Below are 10681 nucleotides of genomic sequence, written 5' to 3'. Positions count from 1 at the left end.
GCGAAAAAGAAAACATACTAGGAAAAACAACAAACAAAAAACTGTAATAATGCTTTTTTTTTTACAAACAGGTACGATTTTGGTACTATACATTTTTTACTGAAAATACCTGGAGAGACCAATAAATTCATCCTGTGGTGAGCAGAATCTTTTCCCTCTTGAAGATGTCTGGGTCCAACTGCTATTGGCAACTTCTGGGACTGTAAAATAGCGTGTGTGTGTGTGTCCCCATTGGCTACTGTAGGTGTTCCTAGAGTAGCGACTGCCCAGAGAGGGATCATGCAGTTGGTAAGCTTGAACTTGTATTGCAATATATGCAAACCAAGAACCCCAGGTTTTCTGCAAAAGATTGCTAGCAATATAGAAGGATGTTTAGAAGTTTGCATAGGGGTAGTTCAGAAATTTCACATTACTAAAGGACACAGTGTTAAAATAGGGGGCTGGCAAAGAAACTACAAGTGGCCAGCGGGTCACACATTATGCCACAAACTCAAAAGTGACCAATAGCAGTCAGACGTGGAGATCTGCAAGAGTGTGAAAAGTCTGCTCACCACCTGCCAGAAAGGGGAGTATAACACGTCTTCTTTTCCAGGATGCCTAGGATTTATTTTTGTTTGTATGCAGACAGGGTCATTTAAAGCAGACCTAAACTTTAATCCTTGAAAATAGTGTGCCACAAGTCAGTTGTGTATTACAGTATATAGCACGTACACAAAGAGGCATTTTGCAGCTGCTCTTTTGCCCAGACCCACTCTTAGACCCATTGCAGAGTTTCTCTGTATAACAGCCCTTCCTGATCTTAGACTACAGCCCATTAATGACACCATTAATATAATCCAGTAATCAGAAGCAGAAGTGGACAGATTATTCCTATTAAGCTCATGATATGCTCCTGCAAGCAAGCATACAACTGCAAGCAAGCCTAGGCACTGCTGTCATGTTTTTACCAAATTGTCTCATTAAACTGTGTGAATGTATCCCTGTGAGACAGCCTAACTTTAAATTTAAAGAATATGTCCACTTTTACACTGCTGGAAAAAGTAAATCAGTTACCTTGCCACAAAAACTAACTAATAAACATGTGGCAACATTGTGCAAAATTCTTATGCGGAGCGAAATAAAGGAGACTCTTACTTTAGCTTTTTGGAAGAATTTGCATTTCAGAAGTTCAGCTGCTGTTGGCCTGTTGAAAGATAAATAAAAAAGATTTAACCAATCCTAAAAATATATTTTCAAAAAATGCAATTAATAGCAAATCCTCAGCACAGCTACAGCTGTCTAGGAAATGTAATGTGTTTAAGAATTTTGACTGTTCATATTCAAACCAGTATGAAGAGACTTTTCTGTTCTAATAATTTAGTTCATGGCAACAGGAAAAATACACCAGCAGCTCCTAAAAGGTGTTAAACACGGATATTCTTATTAACCTGAATTAATTTGTCATGTGCTGGAAAAATCAAATGTGGCTGTGACCAACTCAGTGCTCAGTACCTGGTAGCCAGCCACTACCAGGCAAAGCATGCTGGGAATTCCTGGAGGGCTGTATGTTTCCTACTGGTTTCTTCTAAGAATCCTTAATCTCCCGTTAGCCTAAGGAGAACTATGGGGAAAAACCCTGACCCCATAGTTCTCCTTTAACACATCTCTGAGTCATAAATCAGCCACTTACCTCTTTGACGGGTCTTTCTGGAGACACAGTGAAATTAGCTTTCTAAATGATTTCCCGTATCTTCTTGTCATCTCTTTATCTTCTACTCCAGTTTCTAAAATTGGGGGATCGTTTTGCAAGGTCAGCATTAATACCTAGATAATACAAAAAGAGAGATCAAAATTCTTACCAATTGCCTTATTAGGAAAATGTATTAAATACCAATTGCACACATAAAAAAAAAAAAACTAGGCTTTGTTTCCATGTTCCCCCAGCCGAAAACTCATAATTAGTGATGTTTAGATACCAGTTCAGATGCCAGTGACAAAATCTGGCATTTTCACGACCAGGGTCACAGCGGTTGCAGCTGCGACTGGGCCCTGGCGCTCCACCACTGTCCTGTAATCATTAGTCTGTATTGTTTCAGAAAAACTGTCACATGACAATAAACAAAAAGGTATCAGTAATTGGTGTCTGTGAGTACTTGGACAAATATCAGGACTTGTACTTGTTCTTGAAAAATGGTATCAGTGCAGCCCTACTAAATATATATACACTATATTGCCAAAAGTATTGGGACACCCCTCCAAATCAATGGATTCAGATGTTCCGTGAAATTTCCTTGCTATTAAATATTCCACGGTCAACTGTTAGTGGAATTATAACAAAGTGGAAGCAACTGGGAACAACAGCAACTCAGCCACCAAGTGGTAGGCCATGTAAAATGACAGAGCGGGGTCAGCGCATGCTGAAGCGCACAGTGCACAGAAGTCGCCAACTGTCTGCAGAGTCATTAGCTACAGACCTCCAAACTTCGTGTGACCTTCAGATTGACACAACAACAGTGCGTAGAGAGCTTCATGGAATGTGTTTCCATGGCTGAGGAGCTGTATCCAAGCCTTACATCACCAAGTGCAATACAAAGCATCGGATGCAATGGTGTAAACCACGCCGCCACTGGACTCTAGAGAAGTGGAGACGCGTTCTCTGGAGTGACGAATCGCGCTTCTCTGTCTAGCAATCTGATGGACGTGTCTAGGTTTGGAGGTTGACAGGAGAATGGTACTTGCCTAACTGTGTAGGCAAGTACCAAGTGTAAAGTTTGGTAAAGTTTGGTGGAGGGAGGATTATGGTGTGGGGTTGTTTTTCAGGGGTTGTGCTTGGCCCCTTAGTTCCAGTGAAGGGAACTCTTAAAGCATCAGCATAACAACATATGTCGGACAATGTCATGCTCCCAACTTTGTGGGAACAGTTTGGGGATGGCCCCTTCCTGTTCCAACATGACTGTGCATCAGTGCACAAAGCAAGGTCCATAAGGGCATGGATGAGCAAGTTTGGGGTGGAGGAACCTGACTGGCCTGCACAGTCCTGACCTTAACCCGATAGAACACCTTTGGGATGAAATAGAGCGGAGACTGTGAGCCCGGCCTTCGCGTCCAACATCAGTACCTGTCCTCACAAATGTTTTTATATATATATATATATATATATATACACATTAAAACAGGGATGCACAAATCCCAGGGGCCTCGTAGTCAATGCTCCTTACAGAAGACAGCTGCCACCTAATTTTTGAGTTTTTCTCTAGTCTAGTCTTGGAGCTGGAAAAGTATCAGTGCTGGTACTTGTAACAAGTATGGTACTTGGTATCTGAACATCCCTACTCATAACTATTTGGGGTCTGTAAATAAAGACCACTGTTCTTGATGTAAGCAGCCATCTCTGTAGAGCAGTCTGATACTCTCCTTGCTTTTTGATAACTACAGTGCAGCAATCAGCAGTGAACATGAGCAATGCTGGTTGCAACGATCTTTAGCTGTAACCTCCAAACAGGGATCGGGATTTTCTGCTGGGGCAACTTTGGAAACAATGTAAACAGAAAGGTATTCAACAACTACTGCATTCTGTGCACTAAACACTCTACTGACAGTTCCACAATAGACACCTTTCCATATGAATGCAATGTTTTGAGAGACACAAAATGAAGTTACACCTGATCAAAAAAAGGGGTGTATACTGCCCATCTGGCTCAGCACAACTCACCAAACCCTTTGTTTGGGACCAATTGCCAACTGTCAAGCCTGCATTGAGAAGAGCCCCTTACAGCGTCCGCATGTATAAGCCCTTATGTTGTTGTACAAGCAATATAGTTTGGACCAAACAATAAAAGTGTCTGAGATAACAGTTGCATTATAACAGTTAATCAGCTTCAGACTTTCATTCTCTAATAATAGAGTATGAAAGGAATATGCAAGCATTATTATCTGTCATGGCACAGCACATTTCAGCCTCAGTACTTTAATCTATAAAGTGTTATAGAAGGGCTGATTTATGAAATGGGGCAAAAAGGGTCGGTAGCAACCAGATTCCATATTTCACTTCCAGAGTACAGGCTGAAGTCAGTTTGGTTACTATAAATACAGCTCAATTTTTACTTTGCTTCAATGCCCAGTTATACTGTATAATATTTCCAGCTATCAGTAGACTTGAAGATGTGAGCAATATGTAAGCAAGACAAGTCATGTGATTGTCTCTTCCAGTTGTTTTCCCTCTTTGCTTAGGTGTTTCCATCTGGGATCACTTATGACATTTTGAGAACTAGTGGGTCAGATGTATATTGTATTAGCAGGATGAGGTCGCATAAGCTTGTCACAGTGGGGAAAATTGCTTTACATTTAGGAAAAAAAGAAAATCACCCAAAATGTTATATGTGATAAAAAATGTAGCTCCACTGCCGCAGACCTTGGCTATTGTAGAAGGCCAGTTCAGGGAAGGTGTGGTCAGATAGGTGTGATGTATTATTAGGTGCTCAGGTGTATGCACTGGTTGTACTGCAAGTATAATTCATGAGATCAGTGTGCTGGTGAACCACATTTCATAGTTTGCTCTTACCTTCATTGGAGGATACTTGTGGTAGGGAGCTGAACCTGTAGCTAGTTCAATTGCTGTTATTCCAAAACTCCACATATCAGCTTTAAAGTCATAACCTCGAACCTAAAGAGTAATTGATCATAGGTCAGTTGAATTAGTGCTATGTGAATTAGGACTGAGGCCAATATACAGAAATTACATGTTTTTCATGTACAACAGTATTTAAAGACATTCATGGATAAATATGTAATGGGTTCATGATATCAGAACAAATTAAGTTGGTATAGATGGAGACATTTACAGCATGCAACCAAATGACTACCAGTGTTCCCTTAACGTGACTCTGCCGCTAGAATAAAAAAAAGTTTTAACAACTGTCTGCCTTTAAAGGATCTTTAACATCCTAGAAACCTCAGAGTGTAAGATGTCCCTACATTGCACACTGTGGTTCCACACACCGGACAGGTATATAACTCTTTGTAAGCTAGCAACACAGTCACTTTATGTAAATAATTAAATGCATGAACATACCTAGTTCTATAAAAGCCAAACCTAGGCATACCTGTTCCATTACTTCTGGGGCCATCCAGCAGGGAGTGCCAACAAACGTTTTTCTAACTTTATTCCTGGTAACATCACCACCAGTTGCTAAGAATGAACTGACACCAAAATCTGAAAACAAAGAAATAAACAATAAGTGAGCAAGCCAAAAAATCTATAAATAAATGTATCAAGTTATTTCCATTAAAAAATCCAAGTTTGATGGTGATCTGTCCATGACCCTAGACCTTAGAAAGGTCTACATGCCTCCAACAGTTTTCTTATAAACAGCAGCAGTTTGCAGTACTTGGCAGTTTACAGTGTCACTTTGGGAACACTCAGATCCACAGTTACAATATAGGAACTTGTCATTCCAGCACATAAAGTTTCAATGCATGGGTGTGCAGTAGTGCTCAGGTCTCTGAAATGTACTCTCATAATTCACATTTGAGCTTCCCTGGTTTGAGTTTCACAGTAATTTGACTATCTTTAATTAGGAGCTTAATATCTTTGGAGTCCTAAAACAGATTTTGGAATCCGAGGAAAATATGCTAAAGTAAATTAAATGTTTTATTTCCTACCTAACTATCGTTGAGTACCACGCAGTGCAGCAGCTTCAAAATGTAAACACCAAATGTGAAAAATGTTAATCCATGGGAGTGTTACAAGCACTCAAAAAGCTCCTGCTTCTGAAATCACTGCAGTTCCCTGTGCTATTTGTCCTTGTGGCTAACTAATCTTATGGATATGCATGGGTATTCTCTTGTAGGAGTAGTTTGGGCAAGACCATGAAACGCAGGAAGTTTCCCTTAGTGATGAAATTTCATGTTGCAAAGAATAACCAATTGTACTTGAAGCAAGCCTAGCATCAGGGATATGTATTTTTTTATTTTAAGTGCACGAATGCCAAGTAATGAGCAAGAGTAACACAGATTTCAAAGATCACAGTGCTCCCCCTGACAATGCCTTAATCTGCTTTGCTCTCCAGGAGAATGGATCCATCCTTGCTCCACCATTGCTTGTATCATCCACGGTAAGCATCTATTTCCTGAATTGAGATGCTGGAGCAGAAATGACATAGTCATGTAAAACCTGGTGCCTGTGATCACAATTGTCTGAAACATACAAGCCTCTGCTACAGCCTCTTACCTTGTGACTTGCATTAACATTAAGGCTTGGTTCACACCTGGGCGTTTTACAGCCCGTTCCTACGCGCTGTAAAACGCTCAACATGTGAAAACCAATGATTGCCTATGGGCCAGGAGCTTCTTTGGGGCGTATTTGCCGCGCATATCAATTGGGATACAGCCGGATAGCCCTCGGAAATGCGCGTTTCTTTTACCGCAAATCACTGTAAAAACGCGCGTCACGAAACGCGCGGCAAATGCGCATATTCCGTACGCCTAGGTGTGAACCCAGTTTAAAATTTACACAGTGATCACTGGGTGAGAGGAGGCTAAGGAAATGCTTCCTTCTGCCTGCAGCAAGCTGATAACATCATCTCTGCTTAGACACTGCCATTGGACTGGAGGTCAAGAACTGCTTTTTAAAGCTAAACGGTAAGAACTTTTTACATATACAGTTTCCTTATATTGTGACAAGCAGATCTGAAAAGGATCAACTTTAAGAGTGAAACAATAAACTATTACAAATTAATAGCACAATTGTTTTGTTAAACTAAATAAAGAAGTGTTTTTGCCTTGAGAAAACAAACTGTAGAAGTCAATTTATGTGATTTCAACCACTTAAAATGACACTAAACTCAGGAGTTAAATCTTAAAAAAGCATTCAAGTACCTTAACTATTAACAAAAATATATCTTATTGTGTATCACTCTGCTGTAGTTCCTCAAATCATCTCTGAATTGGTGTTGACACTGTCCTTCCTTCTGGAGGGGGCTACTTGTATTCCCCATGTTCCCTGTGTGTTGTAAAGTAGCCACCGCTCCAAGTTCACTCCAGTGATGGACTACAATCTCACATATACTTTACTAATTTGAGATTGTATTTCATCACGGGAATGAACTCTGAGCGTTGTCTACTTTACAACACACAGGGAACATGGAAACAAAAGAAGCCACCCTCCAGAAGGAAGGACAGTGTCCGCATGAATTCTGAGATGATTTGAGAATCTACAGCTAAGTGATACACAAATAAGATACATTTTTGTTAAGGTACTTGAATGTATTTTTAAAATTTAACTCCTAAGTTTAGTGTCATTTTAAGCGGTTGAAACCATATAAATTGTAGTTGTCACAAGCAGACAACGACTCTGTTCTGGGAATATATTTATTTATTGCTCATTATTGTATATACAGTAAAAAGAAAGGAAAAACAACCATTTCTAAACTTTTAAACTTAATACTTAATTTTAGTCAAACCTACAGAGAACCCTGAAAATAAATTATGCTTGCTGGTTACAGCAGAAAAGAACACACATTCATGTTCTAACATATTATTCTATGATCTGACCTAGCCCAGCCAGTAATCTAAGAACCTATGGAACCCTGAAGCCAATTCATGTATAAAGGGAAAATAAGTGATACATCTCTCTTGAGGTTGCTATTTCCTAATTACATAGATCAGCAATACACTGAAAAGAAAATTTTTATCCATTATACTTATTGTATCATTTTTCTCCTGCCTTGTATACTCTAGCTCAACTTTCTCCAAGGAATTAAATTACTTGTGGTCTCCTAATAAGTCTTCCTAGATAAAGTCCTGGGGAATTTATTTCTAGGCTACCTTCCCGTCTAACAATACACTTCATTTCAAGAAAGCACGAAACCCAATTCTAGTTTCCATTACTCCTATTTTCTGCCAGCTCTTGTATATCACATTTGTTATTAGGGCTGCAACAACTAATCGACATAATTGATTATAATCGATTATTGAAAAAGTTGTCAACTTTTTCAATAATCGATTAATCGGCTTCTGATCAGTTGGCCCTGTTCACAGCTCCACACGCTGTGCACCGCACCTCCTCCCCACCTCACGCTCGCCGCAGCCAGACCCGCTCGCATCCACGCTCCACACGTCGCACCTCCTCCCCGCCTCACATTTCCTGCCCATCCACATCCACGATCGGCACAGGGACGCGGGGAGATGTAGTAAAGAGGAGCAGGTGTGGGGGTATGACAGCTGCTGATAGACAGGTCCGATCTCAGAAGCACGTTGCTGGAAGACTGCACTTTCCCACACATGGTGCTCTATAATGTATTGCTGGGATTTGTATTTCTCTATAGCTGATGGTACATTGTGCTGTATATTATACATAGGAATACAAATCCCAGCAATACATTATACACTGTATGTATAATGTATTGCTGGGATTTGTTGTACTCCTCTATAGCTGGTGATATTCTGCATTGCGCTGTATAGAGGACTACAAGTCCCAGCAATAATACATTATACAGCGCAATGCAGAATACCACCAGCTGTAGAAGAGTACAACAAATCCCAGCAATAATACATTATAAAGTGGTACAATGCTAAATACCACCAGCTATAGAGGACTACAAAACCCAGCAATAGTACATTATACAGCGCAATGCAGAATGCCGCCAGCTATTATGTACTATTGCTGGGATTTGTTGTATTCCTCTATAGCTGGCGGTATTCTGCATTGTGCTGTATAATGTGCTTTTGCTGGGTTTTGTAGTCCTCTATAGCCGTTGCTATTCTGCATGCATTGCTGTATAATTTTACACTTTCCATTTCACTATATTGCACACCACACTATCTTTTTTTCTTTTTTACTTCCAACGGTCCAAGCTTGCTCCTGTGATGGACTACAACCTTAATACAAACTAGTATTCCTATCATTGGAGCCATTTTTTAAACTTTATTTTATAGTTTATCCGATTAACCGATTAATCAAACTTAATAATCGGCTAACTAATCGATTTTGAAAATAATCGTTAGCTGCAGCTCTATTTGTTATAGATATTAAAGCTCTTGCTCTCCCACTCTGATCAGCTTAGAAAAAAATAAATAATAATATATCTCATGTCTAAAGAAATGTAAGGCTTACTTCCATCAAATATGGTTTAGTTTTTGCATTTAGATTGACAAAGCCTACTGGTAATGTAGTTTTAACTTCCATATTGGCATGCATCCTGAGCAGCATGCTGCTCCATTTACTAAATGTCCATCGCCAGCATCCTTATTCTCTGAATAGAACTTGGTATGAGCATCTGAAATGTTTAACATTCCTGAGCACCTCCTTCTTGTTGTCCCAAAACTGTGCAATCGGATCTCCTGCTGTTCAGGTCTGTTCAAATAATAATCTATATAGAGCACATCATCTGCTGGATGAAAGTAAAATATGAGGGGAAAAAAACTGGACCTGTAGATTCCAATTAATATAAAATCACCCTAAATTTGCCTATGATGAAGTGCACACTGATATTCTTTTTGTGAACTCCTTTGCTACTTAGTTTGTCTGAAGAAAGCCTTGAAAATACCGGTATTTCTGGATATGAGAAGCATATAATCTTCTCTCTTTTCTCCGAGGATGCAGTGCTTAGGCCAAGGGGCCAATCATCAGGCGAAGAACATAGATTCTGTCTAAGTTTCAAAAGTGACCAGTATAAAGCTTACATTAGGGTTAGACTTAGCACTCCCATAGATAATAGGAGCGGTAGGGGAAAACAGGGAGGGCAACAAATACATTCAGGGTTTCTGTTTTTCACCCAGGCATAGATGTCAAACATCCCCCCTATGGTAGTAAATTTAAACCCTAATTGGATGTTTCAGATCACCAAAAATAATTGCCTTTTTTTTTTTTGCTAAAATACGGTGTTTACAGTATTTTCTTTTTTGCTGCCCTGTACTGCTGATCTGCTACTTTCGGTCTATATGCATTGACTGCAGCTGCATATTAGGTAAGCCGGGCGTTGTGTAATGGCACGGCGCTCGGCTTCCTGATTGGGTTGGAAGCCGTCTCCATGCTCCCTCGTCACGAGGTGACGAGGGAGCATGAAGCCAGCTTCTTGGCCAATCAGAAAGCCGGGCGCCTTGTCATTACACATCGCCTGTCTTCCTGATTGGCCAGCTTAATGACCAACCAGGAAGACGGGAGATCGACTCATTACATGAAGCCGGCTTCCCGGCCAATCAGGAAACCGGGCAGCATACCAATACTAGTATCGGTGCATCCCTACAGCATATGATTGCTCTGGACCGGCATCCTGATAGTGATAGCGGTGATTGCTCATGCTTAAGCAAAAAATACCAGCAAGCTGCCGGTAGCCCCCACCAGGAGCATGTGAGATAACTGTCCCCCCATGACATGAGGTACCTTCATAACAAGATCACCAGTATTGGTTTTATGAAAACTGAATATTTAACAAGATTGAGAAAAAATAACTTTTAAAAAAGCTTGAACATTTTAACCCTTTCGCTGCCAAGGACGTACGTCGTACGGAGCTACAAAAGTGCTTCCAGCTGGCCAGCTCAGTACGTCGTACGGACCTGGCATTTACAGTTCTACTATAAGCTGATGGTCGCTTTAGCGACCATCAGCTTATAGTAGAACTGTTCAGCAGACTGTCCCCTTTAAATTAATAGCTGTCATCAGCGGCTCACAAGCCGCTGATGACCGCTAATTTTAAAAATACCG

The 10681-nt window shown here is 40.4% G+C and overlaps 1 protein-coding gene across 2 annotated transcripts in view; it reads right to left on the bottom strand.

Annotated features, from left to right (window-relative positions):
* STK39 (serine/threonine kinase 39) overlaps positions 1-10681 on the bottom strand; it is a 245451-nt gene that overhangs the window by 170343 nt on the left and 64427 nt on the right. For both annotated transcript variants that reach the window (XM_018554245.1, XM_018554244.1), the window contains exons 6-9: positions 5082-5191; positions 4541-4642; positions 1670-1803; positions 1135-1183 (exon numbers count right to left, since the gene is read on the bottom strand). In XM_018554245.1, the coding sequence (XP_018409747.1) occupies positions 1135-1183; positions 1670-1803; positions 4541-4642; positions 5082-5191 (395 nt within the window). The remainder of the gene's footprint in view (positions 1-1134; positions 1184-1669; positions 1804-4540; positions 4643-5081; positions 5192-10681) is intronic.

This window comes from Nanorana parkeri, unplaced genomic scaffold (genome assembly GCF_000935625.1).
Source record: "Nanorana parkeri isolate BGI_ZX_2015 unplaced genomic scaffold, ASM93562v1 scaffold149, whole genome shotgun sequence".
Taxonomy (NCBI): Eukaryota; Metazoa; Chordata; class Amphibia; order Anura; family Dicroglossidae; genus Nanorana; species Nanorana parkeri.
The sequence above is the reverse complement of the archived record's forward strand: the minus strand, read 5'-3'. Positions and strand labels throughout refer to the sequence as shown.